This window comes from Pseudochaenichthys georgianus, chromosome 6, assembly GCF_902827115.2.
Source record: "Pseudochaenichthys georgianus chromosome 6, fPseGeo1.2, whole genome shotgun sequence".
Classification (NCBI taxonomy): Eukaryota; Metazoa; Chordata; class Actinopteri; order Perciformes; family Channichthyidae; genus Pseudochaenichthys; species Pseudochaenichthys georgianus.
In genome coordinates this window covers 30,729,742-30,756,724 of record NC_047508.1, presented here as the reverse complement: position 1 = coordinate 30,756,724, position 26,983 = coordinate 30,729,742, and the positions used below count along the sequence as shown (strand labels likewise).

General features: G+C 40.2%; 2 protein-coding genes across 8 annotated transcripts; both read left to right on the top strand.

Annotated features, from left to right (window-relative positions):
* Positions 1-23,595, top strand: myrf (myelin regulatory factor). Of its 7 annotated transcripts, none has more exons than XM_034085275.1 (27): positions 1-627; positions 8,686-8,776; positions 8,911-9,240; positions 9,754-9,815; positions 10,483-10,705; positions 10,818-10,897; positions 11,051-11,165; positions 12,383-12,578; positions 12,666-12,742; positions 12,822-12,950; positions 13,042-13,147; positions 13,973-14,173; positions 14,453-14,561; positions 15,325-15,434; positions 15,522-15,682; positions 15,792-15,864; positions 15,951-16,033; positions 16,120-16,188; positions 16,298-16,381; positions 16,591-16,652; positions 16,812-16,862; positions 17,265-17,495; positions 17,657-17,750; positions 19,565-19,627; positions 19,961-20,066; positions 20,416-20,490; positions 20,954-23,595. In XM_034085275.1, the coding sequence occupies exons 1-27, from the start codon at positions 582-584 to the stop codon at positions 21,032-21,034; spliced, it is 3,108 nt and encodes a 1,035-aa protein (XP_033941166.1). In that variant the 5' UTR covers positions 1-581; the 3' UTR covers positions 21,035-23,595. The 7 variants fall into 7 exon arrangements, with proteins under 7 accessions (XP_033941166.1, XP_033941167.1, XP_033941165.1 ...); XM_034085276.1 differs by having other exon boundaries at positions 10,818-10,918; positions 12,840-12,950; positions 13,042-13,132; XM_034085274.1 differs by having other exon boundaries at positions 10,818-10,918; positions 12,840-12,950.
* A 1,308-nt stretch (positions 23,596-24,903) lies between these two features.
* tmem258 (transmembrane protein 258) lies at positions 24,904-26,970 on the top strand. The gene is made up of 4 exons (XM_034085900.2): positions 24,904-25,252; positions 25,596-25,705; positions 26,586-26,714; positions 26,817-26,970. Exons 1-3 carry the CDS (start codon positions 25,250-25,252, stop codon positions 26,710-26,712), a joined length of 240 nt encoding a protein of 79 aa, XP_033941791.1. The 5' UTR covers positions 24,904-25,249; the 3' UTR covers positions 26,713-26,714; positions 26,817-26,970.
* The last annotated feature ends 13 nt before the right edge of the window (positions 26,971-26,983 follow it).

Below are 26,983 nucleotides of genomic sequence, written 5' to 3'. Positions count from 1 at the left end.
AGCAGCCTGGCGCACATCCCTCACCTGCCTCCTCTCCTCCTGCTGCACACATCCCATCAGAGAGGGAGAGGCGAAGGACGAAGAGAAGCAACACAGGACATTCTGACTCAAGTTAGCCAACGTTTACGCTTACTTTTTTTTGAACGAATTATTTCCTGACGATTTCTCAATTTCTCCCAGGATTTATGATAATTATTTCCCAACTTTATTATGAAGCTTGTTGGAGCTGAAATCAAGGTGCGCCTGAAGGCAATTTTTCTAACGTTCTTCTTATATAGTTTTGTGTCGGCACCTTAATTATAAAAGAAACACCTAACGAGACTTCAGTTTTAAGTTATAGCCTGTTGCGCAGCGTCACTGGAAGCGTTTGGCCAAGGGACGTCAATCCAGAGCCAAGTTGCTGAACAGGAGAAGTTCTCCGCATGAACCGCTGGATTTATGTGAATTTATACAAGACGAAGACGATAAGAGTATAATCTGGATTCCGTGATGTGTCTGTGAAAGTTTCCCCCATCCGAATTGATTTCGTTCGGAAAAGGGGATACTTTAATGGATGGATTTTTTATGCGGGACCCGCTAGGATGGACGTGGTAGATGAAACAGAAGCGTTACAGAGATTTTTTGAAGGTAAGAATGTCTGATTTATTATAGGCATTTGTGTTTATTAATAGCCTACAATTCAGCATTAATACGTAATGAACAGAAAAAGTGATAGGCCTAGTTGAGCATAAAATGTGTGATTTGTGTTACCATTATTTGTTTTTCGTATCTGAAAAACTAAATGTATCACACCTTGTCAAATCCAGTTTTCGCTGGTGTGTTAACACAGTCAAAAAGCCTGGTTTATACTATTCTGATTCACAGATCACATGGCAGGTGGTAAACATCATAATAGAAATAGCTATAATATTTGCAAGTGATCTTATAGGACTTGTGGCTTTCCCATGCATCATTTACAGTGCTCTGTTTTTCACTTAAACCTTCCTTCTTGGCTCTTCATCTTAAAAACAGAAATGCAAGAATGCAGGAGGTTTAACGGGTGCAGGGAACAAAAGTGCTGGTGATGGGTAACAGATCAAGTTAAACGGGGAATCCTAAAAAAAAAAAACGAGGAGGGTGAAGGGTGGAGGAATTCAAGTCAAGATAAATGGTGTGTTTTCCAAGGGGTGCTGTGGCACAATGTGTGTGTTAGAGACATGAGCAATGGGAGTTTAACCAGTGATGTAGTGTTGCTCATAAGGAAAACACCCATAAAAAGAAACAAAAGCAGTGAAGAAAAGCCTCTTTATGTTTATCGCCACAATCAAAATCTTTATAAATATATAATATTGACTGACTTTAAAATCATAGAGAGTTTAGTAAGACATATTTTTCAACAAGTGTAACACTCTTACCAACCCTCTTTTTTTACATCTTAGTTGGGTGTGTAAACCTGCAGACTTAAACATATTGACTGAGTTGTGTTTAATAAATAACATTGTATACTGGTCATTGTTCAGTATTTCAGACATCACAGATAAGACAATTCGATTTTGTCTCATTACGTTTTTCTTTCTGCTCTGTGATTTACAGCTTGCCACAGACATTTTATTTTTTTATTAATTTGTTTTTTTTAAAGACACTTTTTTTAAAGACACTTAAAGTCAAATGTTCCAGAAGTCAAGTGCACATAAAACACATACCGTGCTTTATGTATAATAAGTTATCTGTTGAGAGACTTAACACTTGATTATAGTATACACAAAGTGTTGACTTAAATATACACAGCCATTCATGACTGTCAGAGGTTCCTTGCCACTCTGACAGGAATTTAGTGTGTTTACATTCTTGCTTTGGGAGTAAGAGAGATGTTCTTACTTTGGCTTTATTTCAGCCACTTTTGCTTGGACTAAAATGTCAACTTGTCCATGAGAAGTATACAGAAGGTGCCGCCTTGCTTGTTTTTCTATTTAGCTTGTTCCTTCTCTACCTATAGTGAAATTGTTGCGGGGTGGATTCAGGGCTTTTAACGTTTTATTGAAATTGGTTCCAAAAAGTAACATCAGAGAGCCATCAATTGGATGTATTGGATAACTAATGTTATCATGTATCAATGTTCATCTTGCCTTTTATCTGTAGGAGACACACGCTCATACAGAAGCACACGCACAGCACTATAATGGATTTCGGCACTGGTAAACTGTTTTAATAGGATTAGAGAAATATGTATACATTCACACTAATGCACGGGGTACATTCCTGGCATAGCCCTGGTGGCTGTTAAAACACAATGAGGTGAGACTGGTGATTCTCCTCGGGTATTTGGCGCTTGCTCTCTCTGACTCCATTAGAGTGACAGTGAGCAGACAGGGTGAGGAGGTGAGATAGTGCAGACTCAGGGTGGAGAGGGACTGGTCTGTTGAGAGAAACCCAGTTAAACCACCATCCTCCCCCAAAACTTGACCTTCTCCTCTCTGACTCACTCAGACAACAAACAGTCGCTCACACACTCTCAGCGCCGTGTTTGCACATTAAAGGATTGTGACATGTATTGCTGTTGTGTTACTCCAAGTAATGCCCCATCTTAAGTCAACCAAACACTTGATTAAACCGTGACCCACTGCCTGCGCTACATTTTCAGCTTGTCCTTAAGGCAAAACACATTGGTTTGAGAACATTCATTTACATGTTTGGGATCTTACGGATGGAAACTAATTGTTTTTGCCACTGAAATAAATGTGGATCCATCAGACTGTATATAAATAAAACATTTCTTATAAGCGTTTACAACCACTGCTCTGCAAGTCTGTTCTTTTAGTTCAATACTGGCATCAGAAAAGGGGCTGTGACTTGTTGGGTCTTTAAAATATTATAAAAGACCCAAAAATGGCAGCCACCCCTCAAATGTTCAACCAACACTACAAAGATTTCTAGTTTACAACCGAATATGACAAAGATACCAGCACATCCTCTCAATTGAGTCATTCAAACAAATGTTTCTAAAATGTCCTACAAAAAATAGTTTTAAAGTACAATCGATTGATCAATTAATTGTTTAGCCATAGTAAGAATGCCAACACACTCACAAGAACAATGCTACAATGTTTCCCTTATTCACCTCTTAGTTCACTATACAAACATATGCTAATCAAGCATACAAGAAAGTACAACTGAGGCTAAGAAAATGTCATTGATGTCATTAACTAATGCCATTTTGTCATAAACTAAGTATCAGGCTGACCTGATAGTAGCTCTAGATGTCATAGGATCATTAAAGTCTGTCCTGAGGTGGATATGAATGTAACATATTTTATTACAATCCATTTAGTAACCTGCAAATCATTTTACCTCATGTTGGTGCTGGATGGGAACATGAAGCAGGATTCATGTTCAGGCAATCATGAGCGTTTGTACTAAATGTCATAACCATCCATCCAATGGTAATAATGCAAAGAGACTAACAGGGACTTCATCAGAGTTAACATGGACAAACGCATACGAGTTCAACCTAGGAGGTCAAATGTCATAATTGGACGAAGAGGATCTTAACCTTATGGGCATATGGGTCAGAGAAGCGTTTTTCAACTAGGTATTAAGATATCTCATTCTGGACCGATGGGGGAAAATGCCATCCACAGAACCACACTGCTAATGTGGCTGAAAACCCTTCAATTAAAACATAAACCTGTTTAATATGGGAGAGTTTATTTTTAAACCCTTATCTGACAAAAGTTAACTGTTGAGCATAGTCATAACCCTCTGAGTCAAAAGGGACTTAATGTGGTTCTTACTGCATATTGCCCTCAAAGATAAACAACTCATCATCACACATGACAATATATCAAAATTCCAATTAAGTCCCGCTGTACTCCCACAGTAGTTGTGAATCATGGATGGGGAGGCCGTCGTCCATCTTGGAAAACCTGTGAGGTGAAGTTTGGACTTCTCTTCTGATTTATAGGTTTAGCAGTGAATTGCAATCTGAGGAATGTATTGTTTTTGAGCAGCCAGGCTTACGGTGCTTACGAGTAGGTTTTTAGATGTTTTACTGTTGTGCCTCGCCCGGTGCTGACTGCCAACTCAGTAATCTTCAACCGTTGCGTATTGTTTGCAGTGGAACTTAATTCACTTTTTGCATTTGTTTGGGTGTGTGCGCGTTTTTATAACTTAAGAGAGGTTGTCATGGAAAAAAAACCTCTAAAGAGATGTCTGCATCCAATATTCTGTTAGTCATTGTCGAACCCAGGATCGGACATGGTGACTGCGGGTCTTTATCAGATTTGCTCTGTCTAAAATTCAATAGTTAAAAACAAAATCACACCGTTTTTATTCATCTACATGAGCCTATATATTCTTTAGACAGTCTCCATTCTGAATTCTGTGTTATCACTCTAGTGACCCAACTTTTCCACCTCTTCTTCATGTTACTACATCTTTATGCTACTTCTTTCTTCTGGCCACTTCCTTCTTTATACCCTCATCTTAATTTCCCTTCTCCATTTCTTCTTCATCTTCTTGTGCTGGACCTCAAACTCAACCTTACATTCGCAGGGTTTTTTCCAGCCTTGCTCCGTGTCTCAGTCCCAGCCTTGTCACTGCTGTAATCTCCTGAGCCAGGTCCACCGGTGCGACCAGTGCTTGTGTGCGACAAGGGCTGTGTGTGGTAGCCTGGTACAGCCCTTTCTCATGACCGGGGAATAATCCTTATTATAACACTCTCCTAGCCTTTCTCACACACGCACATATGCTTTTACGCATAGGCATGCACGCGCAGACACACACATTTGTACCCTGATCTGCGACGCTCAGGTCTACAGAAGAAAGTCTCACAGCCCGAGTGGGGAAACATGTGAAAAATTAGAGAGGAATTGTTCTTCTCATCTTCTCTTTCAGGTGCTTTCATCTCAAGGACATCAACATGCTTTGGCTACGCGCAGGTACTCTGCCGCTCTGTCCGCTCTGCTTCTCTTTAAAATGATTTATCAGTCCCTACCTAGTGAGGGGCTTTCTGTTTGTAGTCTCTTCCTAATTAATATGTGTGTCATAGTGATGCTCTTCACTCCTTTAACAGTAACCTTGTCTTTTAAACAAATTGAAAAGGTCTAAATCTCTCAGGTTGTATCTCAAAGCTGTCTAACACGTAGATTTGAAACATTTTGTATCACTTTCTATTTGTTTGTGTGTGGTAAATGTGAATTGTAGGCACAATCGTTTCTGAACAATGCAAATTGTACAACTGAAAGATTGTTAGTTTCTGTACATTGATTAATTTGACATTACTAAAATCCATCAGATTATATTTTGTTGATTTTTGTGAAAATTATCTCCAAAGGTCAATTCAAATATATTTCATAAAATAATGGCACATGTTAATATACTTAGATTTGCCTGTTACCTTGAATTATTTTACAAATTTGGATTTACATTTTTACTGCAAAGCTTTATTTATTGGTTCAGGATGTAATTTGATGCTTTATCTGTATAAGCTTATTCACTCTGTGCAATATGTGTGTTGTGGGTGTTTAGCCAAGATTATCAGATGGACTTTGTCCTCCTTCGAAAGTGTTTAATTATTAACACACACATGTGAGTGCATACAAAACTAAGTTGAAGTTGGTTTAGGTTGTTTTTTTTAATGCTCCTTCTAATTTGTTTTCAAGCCTGTCTGCGGCCTTGAGTGTAGTTTACCAAACTCTACAGAAAGAAAATGTCGTTGTTAAAGTTATTTTTTACTTAAAAAGGTAGATATGTGCATTTCATTGACTGATTTAAGTCAAATCATGTTTGATGGGCATTAGCACACTTGGTCCTTTGTTTGTGTTCATTTTAGATTATAACTGCTGACAACCAAGGCATTGAAATGGTGGCATAACACATACACACACACAAACAAACAAACACAAACATGCACGCGTACACTTACATACACACATATAAACACGCACTCACACACTCCCCTCTCAACCCCTAATCTTTTAAAAGACCAGTCTGTATCGAGGTTGGACTGACAATCATTTCACTGTTCGTTGTTGAACACAGCTGGACAGAGACAAATATAGAGGGCGGGGGGATTTACACATCCAGTTCACAACTATTTTAACTAAACTGATTCACTGATATGGAGGTTACAGTAACTTGATTTATGTTTTATTCGTTACATGCAGAAGAATAGCATTAAATGAAAGCATTATAAATAACGTTTCTTTAAACTTCATGTATATGACATGTCACACTGTAAAGACAACAACTTTTTTGTAGAAAAAGGTTTGGAAACTGTCTTGGAAAGACAAACACTGTATCTGTGGGGTCATGTTCATTGGCTTCGAAAGACATGTTCAGATGGAAAGTTGTGAAAGACTTGCAAAAACAGATATTTTGATGCTTTGGCTTTGTGAGTTTGTTAGGTCTTAGATGTTTGATGAACACCTCTTTCCAGCAGACCTGTGATTGTATTGTTTATTAGTTATGAATGCAAGGAGCAGATAAAGAGCTAGATATTCCAATCAGGAGTTGATAGAGACAAAGAAAAAGCTAAAATAGAATGAATGTATCTGTAAAAATCTAAAAAAACAACTTAGTACTTACTTTATGATAGTCACGATAGTCCATCTCTATTTGCAGCTGCTTAATTTATTTTCAAATGATTATGTCTTCATCTTTGTGAAAAGGGTATAAAGCAGTTGATGTAAAAGTCAAAGCGTATTTAAATTTCAATCAAGGTCTTCTGCTACTCTTGAACTCTTGGTCCTGGACTTCTCTTGGACTTTTCTCTACATCTCTGTTTCATATTCTCTCTACAGTCAATATTGTAGGTTTTTCCCCATCACCCCATCCTTGGACCTCAAACTTGTATACTGTCGTTCTTGCCCCCACTCTCCTCAACCTCCATCTATCTACCCTCCCCTCTCTGTCCATCTCTCTACTTTTCGTTATCAGGCCTGCCAGTGTAAATTTACTGCCTATTTGGGTGGAGTGCACATCTGGATCTTATTTAACGGGAACCATCCTGCTTTCCTACCCTTGTACTGGCACGTATTAGGAGACATTAACCATCTGTTACTTTGTATCGTGAAAAGCCAGTCAGTGTAAACTTGTTAGCCGTCTCCACAAACATCGTAACGTGACGATTTATAATGTTAAAGAACATCATTGAGGTTGTTGAATTGGTTGCATCGCGATGGAGACGAAGTGATCTGGTTTGTGGGTTTTATTGATATGAGATTGTAAGATGTTGATGTTTATGCTGTCAACTCTCTGTTGGATGTGACACGGCACATGGATAAAATGGTCCATTTCATAATTTGTGGTGAACATAGCAATGTGTGGAGGAAGTTAGGAAAGGTACTATGAAAATAATAGTTTAATTTCAGTTGCATTTCTGATTAAAAATGAAGCGTTAAGGAAGACAAAAAAAGGGGGAAAGGAGACTTTTTTTCAAATGCTAACAAAAAATTCCTTGCATTCCCAACTGAGTAGCTGCTTAATCTACGTGTGTGTGTGTGTGTGTGTGTGTGTGTGTGTGTGTGTGTGTGTGTGTGTGTGTGTGTGTGTGTGTGTGTGTGTGTGTGTGTGTGTGTGTGTGTGTGTGTGTGTGTGTGTGTGTGTGTGTGTGTGTGTGTGTGTGTGTGTGTGTGTGTGTGTGTGTGTGTGTGTGTGTGTGTGTGTGTGTGTGTGTGTGTGTGTGTGTGTGTGTGTGTGTGTGTGTGTGTGTGTGTGTGTGTGTGTGAGAGCAAGAGAGAGGTAGAAAGAGAGAGAGACTGGGATTGCCTGCCCACCCACTATATACCAGGTCCTTACCCCCTGATTCACCCCCCCCCCCCTCTCTCACACTCGCTGTGTTTCCCCAAATCTGCAGTCTCTGACGAGTGCCTGCTTTTAAAAGATATGTATTCTCTTGTAACATTTGAGTTGAACGCTCTTAGGAACGGCGCTTTATATAGTGATTTATTATTTTCTTAATATATGCACAACCCCTTGTTCTGCATGTTGCTGTTTTAGAGCTTAAGTGGGGTCATGTGTTTGGGATTGGTGAGGATTTGGCTATCAAAGGGTGAAAATGACCCTGAGGTGAGGGGATAATTAGGGAATTATGAAATTACAAATATATATGTTATGTCATTATATAAAAAGTATTACAAATCACGCTACACTCGACGGGAAGAAGCTCTAGATTTAGTTTATCTTTACGAGAAGATTATTTTCGTGAACAAAGAAAGTGGAGACAACACAATCCAGTGAAGTTACTTGGTTAGAAATGTTAAAATGATTATTATCAATGATATATGTATATTATATATTTGGATTAAAAAGCTGAGGTACAAAATTCCAGTCTATATGTGTAAGCAGTTATGGCAATAAATCATCAGTATGTGATCTGTAATGTTGACTACTAACACATATCTAAACTGTTGGTCACTCTTGTAACCTTAATCTTTAAATTCTCAGAAAGCAAATCAGCTCTTCTTTTTCACATGATTGTGATAATTGTGTTATTTCTGATATAAATGCATTCATAGAAAGTAATCAGGATGCAGGAAAAGATAGAAAATGATACACAAACTGAGTAAGCAAAATGTGATAGTGATAGTTATTGTGTTGAAACTGGAGGATTTGTGGCGGTGTGTTGAGTTGCTGAAAGATTCCCATTGCTAATTCCCAGATGCTCTCCGTCTCCCCTCTGTGTTCCCGACCCTCCCTTCACCACAGGTCATGATATTATCAGCTCTCTGGAGCCAGCCAACATCGACACCAGTATCCTGGAAGAGTACATCAGCAAGGAGGACGATAGCACTGACATGTCAGTAGGGACTCCAAACCTGCCCAGCAACGTCAAAACAACATGCACCAACCGAATCAGATCATGTCGTTACAGAGGAATTTGTTTTTTCTGCGAAGGCTAATCTCTATTTTTTCCCCCCTCTTTCTCCCCAGCTGTTTCTCAGAGGTCCACAGCGCCCCAGGACCGAATTACTCATCTCCCCAGGCAGGAGTGTCCTCCTCTGGGGGATTGGTGTGTGGTGTGAGCCCCCCTATTCCTCTGCGCCAAGGAGCCCCTCCGCCCGGGCCCCCTAACTGTCAGAACGCCTATCCACCAGGTCCATCTCTGGGCCTCCGACACAACTACCACTGCCTGGGACAGCAGCAGCAGCAGCAGCAGCAGCAGCAGCAGCAGCAGCAGCAGCAGCAACAGCCGCAGCAACAGCAACAGCAACAGCAGCAGGCTCACGTCAAACCTGAGCACAGGGGCCACTACGCTCCAGGGTGAGCAAAATACCACAGAGTTAGATAGCCAGAGGTACAATGAGGAGAAAGTATAGAATGAGCTAATACTTCGGAATGCTCAAGACATGTTCTAGATGTTGCCAAAACTCACTTGTAAACACGAGGGCAGTGGATGACGCAGTATATCATTTGAAAGTATACAACGAAACTAGACTCACACACACCTTACTACAGGTTCATTATGCAATCAATACTTGATTAAGCTTTTTTTATACAAATAAACCACTAGCTGGTCAAGAGGGGGAGGGAGACTGATAACAGACAGAGAGAGAGTCGAATTACAAAAAAGAAATCCTGACGCACTCAATCTTGTGTAAAGAACACACACAGGGTTTTCTCCCTTAAATGTAATGGCACTTTAGAAAACAAGAAGTATATATGAGGAAGGGAGTCCACATTTCAAGCATGGTAGGGGATTTTTATGATTTGAAAGTTTGAATATTGTTTTTTTTGTGACCATAACATCAACTGCCTTCTGTTCTGTTTTTTTAGGACACTACCTGAGTCCCCCCCTGACTCCAGCTCAGAGCCCTACTCTCCTCAGCAGGTGAATGGTAAGTAGCACATCTTTGTCCTCTCCCTGTAAAAACGCGTGGAAACAATGTGACAAGGGGCACACACAAATATAAGAATATAACAAACAGAAATGGTGCTAGGATCTGCAAACTGCATTCAGACACAGAGGGGAGACAGGAAGGTACTGAAGTATTTGAGATGTATGTGGGTCACAGTCAAATCAATACCTGCTTCTTATCATCACGTTGGTGTATTAAGGCAGAGCATAAAGACAAAAGAATGTGCAAACCAATCAATGTATCGAATGCAGCGTGTCTGTCATTTATTCATCAGCAATTTACATAATTTGTCTGTAAAAAAAAGAATTGTATCTAACAATTTAAATTTCTTGGACTCAACTTTATAATCTTTCATTTTAAATGTATGTTCGCCCTGTTCCAACAAAGACGATACTCAAAGTCATTATGTGCTTCTTGCCGCTAACACCCCTGTGTTGGTCTTGCCCATTAGTAAAGAGGTGTGGAATAGTGTTATCTGATGGGCATCCCTCCAGTCTGAAACAATGGAAAATACCTTTAGCTAAGGTTAGAGGGAAGTAGAATAAACTGCCGTTTGTAAAACAGAACGGACTGATCTTAGGGGGGAAAAGGCTGCTTTCTGTATGTGTTTAATTGGTCAGTGTATATATCCCCATTGTGTCTTCAGATCCTCACATGATCAGGACCATGACACCAGAAAACATGTGTCAAATGACCCCAACGCCACCCCTCCCACCGCACGGGCACTATCCCAGCATGCATCGGGACATGTACATGAAGCCTGAGACCATGATAACACAGTATCCCATTGGTCAAGCCACAAGTGGAAGTGGAGACATCCAGCAGACTCAGATGCTCCATCAGCTGCTGCAGCATCCTCAGGGGCAGGAGTGAGTCCTGGAGAAACAGCGTTGTGTTGTGCAGTTTTGTACAGTATGGTAAATAATGGGAGAGAGTAGAACATGCGCAGCTTTTTAACAGTGTTTCCATTTCGTCCCACAGAAGCATCCCTGTCCACTCGGCCAAGAAGAGGAAGCACTCCGACTCTCCCAACAGCACCCTCAATTCCCAAATCCTCACAGGTATCATCAAACAAGAACCAGGTATCTTTCATCTTCTTTACCTGACGTCCCCTGCTCTTACCTACCCTTTGACTTTTGCACAGACTTTAGAACAGTTGCAGATATTAGTTGGCTGTCTCTATCTTTCTTTAACTGCTGTTCTGTTTGTCACAGGTTTAATGTCAGATGCAGACAACTCCTACCTGGACCCAAACTATCAGTGCATTAAATGGCAGCCGCACCAGCAGAGCAAGTGGACACCGCTGTATGACGCAAACTGCAAAGAGCTGTGGGTGGAATTCATTTTGGCATATCTGTACATCTTGAGGTCTTTATTTTTTGCGGGGGGAGAAGAGCTGAAAGCCCTCTTCAGAGAGCCAAAAATGAAAGAAGCTATAATTGGTAAAATAAATAATTCAGCAAAGCATAAAGCGGGAGAGGCAAAGGAATAGCTGGGTTGCAGAGGTCTACAAATTCCTCAGAGGTGAGCTGTGCGGGGGAGTGAGAGTGTGCAGGGTTTCGGCTTAGAAAGACAACGCGAGGAGGGGGTAAAGGGAGAAATTAGTGTACACCTTCTTGTGCTTGTGAATGCCAAAATAGAAAAAAAGTATAGATGGGGAGTAAGGTTAAAGTGAACTCACAAGACCTTTCAGATGCGTTATCAAAACCACCTGGTTGCACTTCACAATGTTTAGTCCACTCCACATACGTAGAGGCACAGAGGTTGTTCATTGGTTTTAAATTTGATTTATTAAGTCTTTCAGATGATCACAATACTGGTAAAACAAATGGAACAACTGTAATACTGACACTTCTTAACTTGCAGATCCTTAATAGGAAACCATCGTAATTAGGTTTAGGACCTGATCCAGGAAAAAAGATAAGCACTTTCTCAGTCAATTGCCTATATTAACTTAAAATAGGTGTTTTACACAATCATCAAATCTCTTCTCACTTAAGAATCACCGTTAAGCTGTCTCTATTTTTACTTTTCCACCAGGTAGTGTTAGTTGACTTTCATTTATTTTACACAGCTAATTATTATTATTATTATATAATTGCTATCTGAGACCATGGTCTTTTTTTCTTCTTACATGTTATCATTGATGTACATTTTCCAAAAAAACCATCTTTGATTTCTATAAAGATGTTATCACCTTGAACTCATCAGTCTTGAGAGTTTAGTGCTCATTGTTGTTTTTGATACATTCTTTGCATCAATCCTTCCTGTTATATTATATCTCTAATGGGTTATTTGTGTCTCATGCTACACCCTTCCACCAATTGTAATCAGAATTGTTTTAGTGATCCTGCTTGCAAAGCAGAAACTGAACCCTCAACATCTATGTGTGTACCTCTCTGAGGCATCGACCCTAAAACATATAAAGCCCCCTGTGGTACAGTTGAGACTGAAACATATGAACTCTGCATTAACAGTAATATTCTAACAAAGTGGTTTTCCTTATCACACTATTAATATGTCATCATTTCTCCCCCTGTCTTTAGTCCGATGCCAACCTACCGCGTTGACGCTGATAAGGGCTTCAACTTCTCCTTGGCTGATGATGCTTTTGTTTGCCAGAAGAAGAATCATTTCCAGGTCACGGTATACGTAGGCATGCTGGGAGATCCCAAGTACATCAAGACAAGTGACGGCCTGCAGCCAATCGACTGCTTCTATCTCAAACTCAACGGAGTAAAGGTGCACAGAGGCAAAATAGTGATAATTTCATCCAGATGAAAGATGATAAAGTATTTTATTTATATATATTCTTCTCTTTATTGCCAGGTGGAGTCTGTGAATCAAACCATCAGTGTGGAGCAGTCCCAGTCTGACCGCAGCAAGAGACCCTTTAAGCCAGTGATGTGAGTGTGAACACCTTAAAAGATGTGTTTAAAAACTAGTAAACAATTGAATAAGATGAATGTTTTTACTATGTGTCAGTAATCTTGTTTTTCCCAGGGTCACCCTGCCGTCAGAGCAGGTCACAAAGGTCACAGTGGGGCGGCTTCACTTCAGCGAGACCACGGCAAATAACATGAGGAAGAAGGGCAAACCAAACCCTGACCAGAGGTGAAAGACATTACATCACATGGAAACATATGATTCCCTATTTTCACATCATATCTCCAGTAGTAACACTCCTGGTGTTTTTGGCCTGCAGGTATTTTATGCTGGTGGTGGCGCTGCATGCTCAGTCCCACAGTCAGAGCTACACTGTGGCTGCCCAAGCATCGGAGAGGATCATCGTCAGGGTAACGTCTGGCCATGTCTGTCTGCCTCATAAAACAATCATACCCCTTGTGAATGTGACAGCTTTGGTCTCCTTGACATATCTTTCTGCACTTCAAAATGACTCCACCATCTCCTTCTTCTGTTTTTCCATATCTTTAATCTGCGTGGCTGTGATTCCCAGCACACTTATTATACGCTCAAATACATGCAGTACGCTGTGCTGTGAAAACCATGTATCCTTAAAACATTAACCATCAAGAGCTTAAAACATATCTTTGTCAAATCAAGAGAATTGTCTTAGCCCATAAAGGAACATTTGACCCTAGAAATAAATAAAGCCAGAGATACATGATTTTCACTGGAAAACAAATGGCATTGTTTTTACTTCAGAATTGTGAAACAGTGAAATATAATGCATGAGTTAAAAAAGCATTAGAGCTTTTTGAAACAATAATTTACTTTTTGTCAATGGGTTACATCAGGTCTAATGTAAAGTCAACCCCTTACATCTTGGTTTGTGTAATGGATATAGTTAAACAATTCTGGTAACATGCCTATTTGATTTCATGCCTCATATCTAGCTACATTAAATATGTGGATAGAACTAGCAGCTTGTTAGCTTAGCTTGGCACAGCAGGAAACAGCAAGCCTTAACAACATCTGCTTACCAGCAACTCTAAAGCTCACAAGAACATTTGTAAAAACAGCAAATTGTAGTGTTTTTACAGAGGGTTATGTGTTAGACCAGAAGTTTAAGCCAGGCCTCCCAGGGGGGCTTTATTATTTTTAGTTTGTCATCATTTTTAGAAGCATATGACCTACTGTCAATGTGCACCTTCTCCTTTATGTCTCTGCTACAGGCATCCAACCCTGGTCAGTTTGAGAGTGACAGCGAGGTGCTGTGGCAGCGCGGCCAGATGCCAGACTCGGTCTACCACCACGGGAGAGTTGGCATCAACACCGACCGGCCAGACGAGGCCCTCGTTATCCACGGCAACCTGAAGGTCATGGGCTCCCTGGTGCACCCGTCTGACATCAGGGCCAAAGAAAATGTCCAGGAGGTCAGGATGAAACTCAGTGTGTATGTATATGGGTGTGTGTTTGTGCATGTGTGTGCGCGTGCGTGGGTTTTCCAAATGTTCAGTGTGTCATTGTTTGCCTCGTGTGCTTGTCATCATGAATCATGTCATCCAAGTGCCCGTTGCTCAGCACCGCTGACTGTGCAGTTTAAGTTATTTTTGTCATGTCATTGTTCTTGACCCAAGCATTTTCATCTGCAACATGAACATTGTTTTTCATACCATCTGCATGGACATCTTTGTCATTCTGTCTGTGTGTAGGTCAACACTACAGACAATTTGAAACGGATTTCTCAGATGAGGCTCGTGCATTATCAGTTCAAGCCTGAGTTTGCTGCCTCCGTGGGCATAGAGAACACTTCAGATACTGGTAACAACCTCATAAATAACAGATTCAAATGTTTGTCTCCATCTCCTTATTTCTTTATACACTGTTCCACATGTTATCATCTTAATAAAGCACTAGGGCATTTTGCATGCCACCCTGGAGTTAGCATTGCATTGGTTCCCTTTATAAATGGTCGAAGGTATTTTTCCATTGACTTTTTTTTTATTGCAGAATAAAAGATCGGTAGAAAACAAATGTTTATCTCACCTGCACATTTCATTCAGAAAGATAACGTAAAGATAAACGCATTACATTACATTACATTACATTGCATTTAGCTGACGCTTTTATCCAAAGCGACTTACAATAAGTACATACGCAATTGCCAGAAGTAAAAGCTAACGTTTTAAACTGCTGTAAATGAAAACTACACCATTGTTGTATGATCTCAACTACACAACCACTGAGTAGATGGGTTTCCCTTTGTTCCGTTTGATTATGTTTAATGTACCAAACAACCTCTTAAGTCTCATATAGCCAGCCTTCTTAGACTGCCAAAGGCTTTCAAATTCAACAGTGGGGTAGTATTGCCATATTTTATGTTGTAAAGCAAAATATGAAGATCTCTAAATCTTGTGTTAACCACATATCTTACTGTCGAGATGAGGGAACAAAGAGTGCAAAACTGCTGCAGGACAATATGTTTTAATATTTGATATGTCCTATTCTCCATGTGCTGTGAATGACATTACCTTTTTTTGCTGCTCTTTTTCACTTAAGCATTTCTCATTATTTCCTCTTGCAGGAGTGATCGCTCAAGACGTTCAGAAAATCTTGCCTGAAGCAGTGAAGGAGGGCGGTGATGTGGTGTGCACAAATGGAGAAACTATCCCCAAACTGTTAGTGGTCAACAAGGTAATGAAAACACAAAACATGCATAGAGTTGACGGCTCTCGGACATCACTTCCGTACTCACTAACAGCTCTGCCTCTTATTTCAAAGGATCGTATCTTCATGGAGAACGTGGGAGCGGTGAAGGAGCTGTGTAAGCTGACAGACAACCTGGAGACTCGTATAGACGAACTTGAGCGCTGGAGCCGCAAACTGGCCAAGCTGCGGCGTCTGGACAGCATGAAGAGCACCGTGAGTGGAGGCACTGTCAGGTGAGAGCAATGAGCAGAAATCCCTTCCAATTAAGTTTCACACATTGACAGAGAGAATCTTGTATGATAGAAAAACTAATGAATTGATCATTTTTTCTTGTCCATGTAGCCAATCAAGCAGTTATTTCAGCAGAACAGGAAGTGGCCCGCTCCGAAATAAGACAGTCAAACCTGGCAGAAAGGTGTGTGATAGTGATGTATTTAAATTGTGTTATTAGTGAACAGCAGGATTTACAACTTTCATGTTATCTGTGGATTTTTATTGCAGACTCCGACTCAGGATCAAGGCTGCATCAGCCAGAGGTTCATGCAGGGAACCATCCTGGCTCTGGTCATCGTCATGGCCTTCAGGTTAGACTGAGCAACATGTGCTTAAGGAGAGATTGGTGGGTTAACATAAAGCAGTAGTGACATGATCTTTATTTGTTCCCAAACAGTGTCATTTCCATGTCTGTCCTTTATGTGTTGACTCTTCACCATAGAGGAGACGTCCCAGAGAAAGACGAGTAAGTGCATTTGAAGTAGAAAGACACTTGTGTTTTATAGTAAAAATAGATAAATGTTCTCCCTCTCCATTAATGTATTTTCTATCAAATGTGTTCCTGCTTTCTGTAGCTATGTTCCTTCGTGTGTTCTCTACATCTCTTGGATGCCTCTCTTCACTGCCACTGTTACTTTCTGTCCGCCTGTCTGCCCATGGTACGCTTTCAACACCTGCCTTTCTTGTTCCTTCATTGTTTCATTTTCTGATCTGCTCCAGTAGTCTTGCGTAGTTGGGTGTTTCTTTTTTCCTATCTGAAAGGAGATCATGAGTCATGTATTCAAACATTAAAAAAATGTATTTGGTTTCAAGTATATCAATGTTAAACCGGCTCTTGAACTCCTGTACTGCCATCTGATTGGTCCAGGTCCAGAGTAGCAATGGGATCCTCACACAAGAGTCCTCCACTGTCAACCACCACTGCACCAGGTGAGTGAAGTTACTGATCACCACAACAAGTTTGGTATTTTGAAAAGCAAAGCAAACAACCAGCTCTTTCAGGGAATAATATATAAATATTAGCAAATTCCACTGAGATCTGATTCTCTCATCCTCTCACTGAATCTTGTTGTTAAACTTCATCCATAGGCAACCAATCAGCTGCAGTTTCGACGTTGAGTAACAACCAATCCATGCTAGGTAAGTAAGCAAGTAATATATATTCAACACATTTAAATGTGAGATTATTGAAGCACGCTAGTCATTTACAATGAAAAATGAAAACAAAACAACAACAAGGACATATACAGAAGAGGAAATACCATTATAAGAATACTAAAACCCATTATATGAAAAGCCTTAGTATCTTGCAATGTGGATGGAAAACTTGGTAGATAGAATAAAGAGTCAAATAAGACATGGTAAACATACATTTTTTTGAAGTTTAAAGATTTTAGACCAAGTTCAAGTTATAGGTGAATTTTGTTTTAGGAAGTATCTTTTTTTGTTCCATGAGTTAGGCGCAATAAAATGTAACATTTGAGATGTTTTCTTGTAGTGTACATCTGTCTTTGATGCAAGTTAATTATCCTTCTTCTCTAGAATTAGGGAGCCTTGATTCCACGCCAGGCACCATCATTAAGAAGGCAAAATCCAGACAATTGGACAAGGACGGCCGCAATAGAAACCGCCTGAGTCACACCTCAGCACCTTTGTACTTTGCCAAGTCCAAAAGGCCGGCCCCTACAGACCTGGGCGGGACAGGTACGGCCAACCGCCTGCCCCCGGGTCAGCAGCCTCTGCCACGCAGACAACGAAGCCTACACACAAAGGGTGAACCCACAAACACAGTGCAGACACGCCACTTTCTTCACACATATTATATGTAGTATGCAAACACAGTTAAGCCATGTGCAAACAAAGCTTATCTGCATACTGTACAGAAGAATGCTACAGTATGGGTACGGTGCTCATGGCTTTTCTTACTTTTTCAGGAGGAAGGTCAGCTCCCTCTCTTACTACTCTACATATCGTGGAGACAAACCAAGAGATCAAAGCACGAAGTTGTGCAACTCCTGAAAACTGCAGGTACATTTGTCTAATAGTTTTGAGTTGACATTGTACAGATGGGTGACGAATCAAAAAAGCTATGTAAAGTGTATTAAAGACGTGATGGTCCCCTAAAAAACGCTAAAACAGCTTCAATGCTCCTTGCCATTGATTCTCCAAGTCTCTAGTGCTACTGGAGAGATGGACAGACACCATTTGCCTACTTGATATTCACGAAATAAGTGTTTGAATAATCCATCCATCCAGCCATCCATCCATCCATCCATCCATCCATCCATCTTCTCCCGCTTATCCGTGGTCGGGTCGCGGGGGTAGCAGTTCCAGCAGAGAGCCCCACACTTTCTTTTCCCTGGCCACATCAACCAGCTCTGACTGAGGGATCCCAAGGCGCTCCCAGGCCAGCAAAGAGATATAATCCCTCCACCTGGTCCTAGGTCTACCCCTTGGTCTCTTCCCAGCTGGACGTGCCTGGAACACCTCCCTAGGGAGGCGCCCAGGTGGCATTCTAACTAGGTGCCCGAACCACCTCAACTAGCTCCTTTCGACGCGAAGGAGGAGCGGTTCAACTCCGAGTCCCTCCCGGATGGCCGAACTTCTCACCTTATCCCTAAGGGAGACACCAGCCACCCTGCGGAGAAAACCCATCTCGGCCGCTTGTATCCGCGATCTCGTTCTTTCGGTCATGACCCATCCTTCATGACCATAGGTGAGGGTAGGAACGAAAATGGCCCGGTAGACAGAGAGCTTTGCCTTCTGGCTCAGCTCCCTTTTCGTCACAACGGTGCGGTAAAGCGACTGCAGTACCGCTCCCGCTGCTCCGATTCTCCGGCCCATCTCACGCTCCATTGTTCCCTCACTCGAGAACAAGACCCCGAGATACTTGAACTCCTTCACTTGGGGTAAGGACTCATTCCCTACTTGGAGTGGACAGTCCATCGGTTTCCTGCTGAGAACCATGGCCTCAGATTTGGAGGTGCTGATCCTCATCCCAGCCGCTTCACACTCGGTTGCGAACGGATTCAGTGAGTGCTGAACCGAACTGCAGACCCCCTCCCCCATGACTACGCCTCGAAATCCGATCCATGTATATTACAAACAGGATTGGTGACAAAGCGCATCCCTGGCGGAGGCCAACCCTCACCGGAGATGGGTCCGACTTACTGCCGAGGACCCGGACACAGCTCTCGCTTTGGGAGTACAGAGATTGGATGGCCCTGAGTAGAGACCCCCTCACCCCATACTCCCGCAGCACCTCCCACAGTAACTCCCTGGGAACTCGGTCATACGCCTTCTCCAAGTCTACAAAACACATGTAGACCGGATAAGCGTACTCCCAGGCCCCCTCCAGGATCCTTGCGAGAGTAAAAAGCTGATCCATCGTTCCACGACCAGGACGGAATCCGCATTGTTCCTCCTCAATCTGAGGTTCGGCAATCGGCCTGACCCTCCTTTCGAGTACCTTAGAGTAAACTTTCCCGGGGAGGCTGAGTAGTGTGATGCCTCTGTAATTGGCACACACCCTCTGATCCCCCTTTTTCTCTAACATAGAGGGCGGAGTTGTCGGGTTCAGGAGTTCCTCAAAGTGTTCCTTCCAACGCCCTAACACTCCATCAGTTGAGGTCAACAACGTCCCATCCTTACACAAGAGAATCTTAGAGTTAAGATGTTGTCATTTTGAAGTATAGCCTGTGATTTACGTTTTGTTCTGCAATTATTTATTGACATTTTCCTTTGATTTGTCCATTCTCTGTTAGTTTGCCTTTTACACAATTAGAGTTTGAATTCAGGTCTTGATGCTTAATGCTGATTTTATGATTCTCTTTTGACTCTAGCTACACAGTTTCACTCCTTGGAAACAGAAATTCCTCCATCTCACAAATCACTTTGCACATGACGTGAGTATACAAACATCAACCTATCCAAATACCTGCAAGCATTGCACTGGTATTGCTTTATTTTATGGATCTCTAAATTACGGATAATTTCCTAGGAGGTTTGCTGTAAAGAACCATGTAATTTGGCACTAATTATATTGAATGAAAAATAAGACAAGCTTTTTGGTACACCAGTCAATTCATTCCAGTTAGTTGCTATACTAGCTAAACCCTTCAACAAATGCCACATTTTAGTCAACAAACAAAGTTTTAAAACAGAGTGTTACCTGTGCAGCTAATAAAACATGTCAACGGTATGGCACAGAGACATGGAGCATAATGATTTAATTGCAGGTCTACGAACAGCGTTTGGGTAAAACAATGTGGAGCCACCAAGGGACGTTTGTGCCCCAACCACACAGAGACAGAGCTCTATGGTGGACAGAGAACATCAACAAAGGTACACATTGAAAATCATTATCCATCATATAATCAAAACATGTTTTCTTCTTTGTCATTTTTATTTATACTTGTATTTGTAAAGTGGCCTTAAAGAAAAGGTGACAAAGTACCATGTAGCATATTCAATTGTAATTTTAAATGTAACCTTTTATAACAAATAAAACAGCTACCCTGCTGCCTGCTCATGTTGTATTTATTGTATGGACTTGCTGTCTTGTTTAGTTATTTTGCTTCATCTTTTGTTGTGTTATTCTCAGATACACAAGGGAGTGTAAATGTATGTAAAGGCAACATATTGCAAATGACTATCTTGCGGACTCTCTATATTCTTTATATTTTCCTCTAAGGGGACTCATCACCTGTGGTCAGTGCCCGTGCTGTCCTTCCAGGACATCGCCTATCACTTCCGTGTCTCCCTGTCTGTGAGTAAACTAAAAGCTTTCAGGCACTGCGTTGTGTTGTTTGATCTATATATGATATCATATCAATATACTGGAATAGACTCGATATCGACTTAGATTTTGTTTATTGTATATCGTTATATGGCATCAGTGTCACCTTTTAGTGGGTTTTAAAGTCTACTTTACAGTAAAGTAATGTCCTTTATAATACTACAAAACTCTAGCTGTTCTATTTTCTGGCTTAATCCTCTTATATGTCATTATATACATATTACTGTCAATTTTCCTTAGTATTTTATGAAAGCACAAAATAGTTACAATATTGCCAAAATATTAAACTTGAGGTATTTGGTAATAAAAGTTATATGTTAGATTTTTTCCATTTTGCCCAGTAGTACTTGTGATCCATTTCCTGTAGGAGTTAGTTTGAATGAAGTCAACGACTGATTATTGCATTTTCTCTCCACCTGCTTTTCTTGGACAGAGTGAAGTGAGCTGTGCCTCTGAAGGAGAAACATCACCGTACTCCGACTACCATTTTCTCATCCAGAGCAGCTGTGTATGAGAAGGAAGACGATGTGTCCCAGTGTCTTTACAATACACCACAGTTTCCCTTTGTGGTTCCATTTGGACACTGTTGATATTATAGGATGGATTTCTGTCTTATTATTGTACATTATTTTTTAAAGATCTTCATACAGAAACTATATACCACTGTTCCCACTGTAATCGCCCCCATATGTTTATGCATTAAGACATCTCTTTCTGCTGTGATCACTGGAGTGTGAAACAGGTCACTGAAAATGTTTTAGATCTCTGTAATTGTCGACTGTGTTGTGTCATTGTTAACTGAGACCATACGTTTATTGCTCATTTTATTAATGATCACCAAGTCCATACTTTATAGAAGCCATAATTACTTTTTAGCAGAATTTAAGTTTTTTAATGAAGTCCAGGCTAAGAAACTGTATGACTCGGCATACATTTATGATTCTTTTTGTATACAATGAATCTGTATGTACACTGAAACCAGTGTCAACTGAAAACAAAAACACAATAGTTTGATACACTGGAGAGGAAATCATTGGCTTTCGCTGAAGTCCTCAGTGAATGGTTGCAGCTCACACTGAAATTATACCTCAGTAGTGCACACTGGTAAACCCTGGGTGTGTACAGTGGAGCATTGTGTTGGAGGCTGCTGCAGTCGACTACACTGTCTGCTGTCTGCTCACGCAGCATCTGACTAAACACTGCACAGAGAAGAAATAGTGTGCTATATGTCTATCTAAACTCTGACATTACATGAAACATCAAATTCTTACATTTATGGGGACATATTATATAGAAACATTTGGCTAGAGTGCCTAGCAATTCATAAACTGTGAAATAAGACAACCCAGACAGTTTTATGTGGGCTGCCTGGATCAGGAAAAAAAATCTGCTCGCCTTCCTACTGTATGTGACATTACAATATATCGGCCCCAGTTTGACTGCTAACACAAACAGCTGGAGAAATACTTATGAAAAGGTGTGCCATATTTTTCATGCAATCCTATCACAGCAGATTTTTGGGGGGGGGCTGCTTAATGAGACAGGCACCCAAAAGGAGCCTTTCAGAGGTTCTTCAGATATATTCATTCATAGAGACAGTACGGTGAGAATAATGTGTTTTTTGAACATTAAAGCATGAAAGATGTTCTACAAAAAAATCTAAATCCAAGTATAAACCTGAAAATTAGCATGATATGTCCCTTTTAAATGTTATATGGATCCTCTATCCAGAAATCCTTATTATCGTACCTAAAATTAAGGTTTATAAGTCATACATACTTTATTAGCAGATTCACTGAAAGACATTCTATAAAACTGGATCCGGGAAAAAATCACTGGAAATGAAAATGTAAAACACTGACAGCTCCTGGCATCTGATGATGGAAATGCAACAAGTCAAACACTGACAATATATTTCAAGAGACACTGGAATAGCTTACACTGTATTTTGCTAACTGGATAAAATGCTGGCAGGGCAATAAACGGCAAATATCATTTCAGGTGCATGTCCAATCATTTCTCTAAAATGATACATCTCAGCTCAGAGGCAACTCAAAGGCTGCTTCAGCTAAAGAAATTCCATTTTAATGGCTCGATCATGAAGCTGAGAAGGAGTTGCATTTCTTTTTGTACACTGCAGAGATAAAATTGGATAATATACACTGGACTATTTTGTGTATTTCCTTGGATATTTTGAATACTTTGTCTGTGCCTATGCAATTAAGACTATGCATGCAGTGATAACACTTTGAGTATAACCGAAGTTGTTGTTTTTTCTATTATGCTTTCTTGTTTTAAAACCATTCTCCATTTACTTTTACCACCCTACTTATTTTGTATTATGTTATAAAATGCATTCCCCATATGTGTCTGTATTCAGAAAGAAAAAAAACAGAATAATGTATGTCAAATGTAAAATCAATACTCAATAGGAAAAACAGCCATCAGACAAAAATGTATGGAATTTATCATGACGTTGAGATACTATACAATGCTTTCAGTATAATTACTATGATTTCAGTGGGTATAGTGTACTGTTTTAGCTTATTTATAATGCACTAGCTAGCATATTGAAACCACTGTAGCACTTTTTGCACTGTATATATGAACTGCTTTGCTCTATCCGGTGCACCAGACTGTTTCCATAAACTCTGTAAGAACTGCATTACATGTAACTGTATAGCTTCATTGTGTTACTACCAATGCTCCTTTTTATCTGATGTGTTTTATCATTTTGTTTTTATAGTTGATGTGTTTTGGTTGGTTGTTGTATTATCGATAATATATTAACATTTAATGGAGCCCATAAATGATTGACAAGACTGTAAACACACAAACACATAAACACACACGACCACACACACACACACACACACACACTCAAAATAATACATTTCCAACTGTAGCACTGTTGTTCAAGGAAAAATACCATAACACTAAAACTCTTTGAGTACTACTTTATACTCACAACTTTATCTTTGTTGCCCATTTTATTGTTACACTTTCAAAGCCTTTTGTTAAAATAAATGCTGTAATACTATGTAAATGCATATAGTAAATACATTTGTGATTGAATTGTCTGTTTTGTTTGATTGCTAAACTTCATTAGATCAAAATAAAATGCTAATGTTGTCCAATAGGTGGCAGCAGATGATTTATGACAACACATTACATTTAAACGTTATGCCCCGATATAAACCGTGCAGGTGGCGGACAGCCGATAAGCCATAAAGTCGAGTTGTCCCAGTCCCAGTGTAGTTTTCATACATTTTATATAAATATTGACGCCTGTTTTCTTGATAATTGTCATGTAGGCTTATGTTACCCAGTAGCTGAAATGTACTACGAAAATGTGTCACTTTAGTCACAATTGCTCATATTGTGTGTTAGTGGTTAATTTCTATGTTATACAAATATGTTTCATAATTTCATGATTTATGTTTTAATAACGTCTATGTTATGTATCCGAGTGACTCAATGTTATACAAAAACGGAATTACATTTGGGCTGCAGTCGGATAGTTTAAAAATCAGCTCCTAGATTCTAACCCTATCGTCTATTCCTTGACCTCTGAGTGAAACGTCACGGGGTTAAGGGATAGTGGATAGGAGAATTCAAAAGGACTTAGGAGAAGAGACTGCGGTACTTTAGAGAATCCGAATGCACTTTCACTATCCAACGTGTTTATGATGCGCCAGCGGACGTCATTGTGTGCGTCTGCTGCTGTGGGGAAACTATGGAAACCACAGTTTTCTATACAGCGGACTACAACATGGATGTTTAATAAGAACGACGGACTACTGTAAACTCATCTAGAGACTCTGCACCGTGCTCTGATGCTGCTGCTTTGCTGTATGAACGTGGACAACAGAGAAACATATTCTTCATGACCAAAGTTGGAATTGAAATAAAAAAGGAAAGTGAAACTTATGCTCGTCACCCTCTCCCTCCGGTCCACATTAATACAAATGATCCCAATACGTATGATTGTATGAACTAAAGATCTTAAAATCAATACAGATGTATTTATTATAAACGTTAGTCCTTAACATCTATCACTGTGTATATCACCATTCAAACATCCTTTAAAAGTTGAAAAACCCCACACAGCTCAGTAAAGACTGAAATGTTGACTTTATTTGATAATTTCAGTGAAAACTAACGTTCATATTTCTCTTTGATTATAATACTGATGAACGTTCAAAACAAAGCACTTTGGCAACTTACCACCTATGTTTTAAAATGCTTAATAAGCACCGTAACTTTCATGATATAATTTCTCGGTCATAATCGGTTGTTTCCGTGAACGGCCGACTGTTGAGTGACGGCAAATGCTGCGGCTGCAAGGCATTGTGGGGCAGCATTTTCGCTTCTCCTGTCGGTTAGGGAGGTTCAGTGGTTCCTAAGCTAAAGGAGGTTATAAAGGAAGTTTGAAACCTCCTTTCCTATCATTCTCATCATTCTAGAGAATTCGAACGGCACTTATCATGGCTGCCACTGAGGGACTTCCGGGTCATTTCACTCCTTTAGGAAGGTTCCTAAGCTAAATGGACTATTCGACTTCAGCCTTGCAGTTTGCAGCCTGCAGCCAGCCTGAGAAGCTCAACCGAGGGGTAAAAAACACTTTTTGGCTAACGTCAACTACGTCACGCAAAAACCAGGAAGTGATAGTCAGTACGTGGCCTTATCATCTTGGACCATAGAAAAAGGAGCTCCTCTGCAAAGCAAAATGGTAAAATAACTTAAATCTATCGTGGTAATTGACTTTCTATTTGTATTATGCAATGGTAAGCGGTGTATCGTTATACGATGTTCATAGTTTAACCAGCAAAATAATTCGTTTTCTATGTGATTGTGTCTTTGGCGTAGCTAACGTTGTAGATAGGCAAAGTAGCAACATTAGCTTCTCATGTCAAATCCAGTGATGTCGCCGCTCTAATAAAACCACATAAACGTGTTTCAAAACTATTTAAACGCCATTGACGCGGTGCATTATGATAGGCGTTAATGGCTGGTGTTTTTGCTGGATATGTAATTGTTTTAACCTGGTTTTATCCTTTCCTCTGTGGCTGCAGGAACTCGAAGCTATGACCAGATACACCAGCCCGGTGAACCCGGCTGTGTTCCCCCATCTCACCGTGGTCCTGCTGGCCATCGGCATGTTCTTCACCGCCTGGTTCTTCGTGTATCCTTTCACTACTTGTTCTACAAAACACTGTTGACGTGCTACAGGACACATTAGGCTACCGAAGTATAGCAACCTGCAGTAACACGGTACAAGATTAGGTTGAGCAGCATATCAGTGCCTCTACATGTTATAGAGCATCTTACTTCAAGTTCATAGTTCAGCCCCTGATTTAGTTAGTTACAATTACATAATTTACAGAGTTGGTTATTGGCATTAAAAAAATAATAATTAGGCTATGATAAAGCAACAAGCAGTCAGATGCTCACATACACTCCCACTTTAGCTGTAATTATTTGGTAGAAAAAATAAAGGTACCCAACTTGGCACTTTACAAACTTTCTTCCTGCTTTAGGTTAAACCTATGGGTTGTCCACATTGTTTTCCTGTGTAGTACGGGATTATTACAGATATATATTTTGTTCACTTTCAATCGTATCTTTAAAATATAGAGGAAGCTAATTTGGCTTCAATGTATCTCAGTTTATAACGAAATTGTTATCATAAAAATGTCATAGTTGTCGTTCAGAGTCAAAATGCTTGATAAAGGAAGAAATCCACAATTGGAACTAAGGAAGGTGAAAAAGTCAGCATGTGTTACTATAGTTTGTTTAAATCTTAAATGTTAAAACGGGACTATGTTTGAAATATCCTGCGTTTTTGCACATTTTTCATTGCTTTCAATTTTAACTTTTTTCAACAGTGATTGTATGTAAAGTTCATCAAAGCATTCAGAATGACACTAAACATAGTAAACTATAGTACGCTAAGGACAATTGCATATTAAGCTAGACAACAGGAGGCGTTAGAATTGTCAAAGAGTTCAGAACTTGGCTGTTCGTCGTGCTTTTTTTATGGCTGGCCCTTAACTTCTCATCAGCTACGAGGTAACATCAACAAAATACACCAGGGACGTCTACAAAGAGCTGCTGATCTCCCTCGTGGCTTCACTTTTTATGGGCTTCGGTGTGCTGTTCTTACTACTCTGGGTTGGCATCTATGTATGAAGGTACATTCGACATCTTATTAAACTCTCGTAGTTATTTTTATTGTTATTAATCACTGAAACAGATTTGTGAAAGTTAACTTTGTTTCCTCTCGTTTCCTCCAGTTTTGTGTGACCGATTTGAAAGAACATGACACATTCCATTGGAACGAAGGACATCACTCATCACACAATCTGGATTTAATTGGAGTGCACTGACAACATAATAGGATCATATGGACTCTGGTTTTCTTGTCACGAGTAAAGGGGATTTGTACAACTTTTGGTGTCCT

Excerpts from the sequence above, each read along its gene's own strand:
- myrf (XM_034085272.1), top strand. The coding sequence starts at position 582 with ATGGACGTGGTAGATGAAACAGAAGCGTTACAGAGATTTTTTGAAG. Across the intron at positions 10,919-11,050 it reads TATCATCAAACAAGAACCAG|GTTTAATGTCAGATGCAGAC; the intron begins GTATCTTTCATC and ends TGTTTGTCACAG. Across the intron at positions 15,435-15,521 it reads AACTGTTAGTGGTCAACAAG|GATCGTATCTTCATGGAGAA; the intron begins GTAATGAAAACA and ends CTTATTTCAAAG.
- tmem258 (XM_034085900.2), top strand. Across the intron at positions 25,706-26,585 it reads TTCACCGCCTGGTTCTTCGT|CTACGAGGTAACATCAACAA; the intron begins GTATCCTTTCAC and ends ACTTCTCATCAG.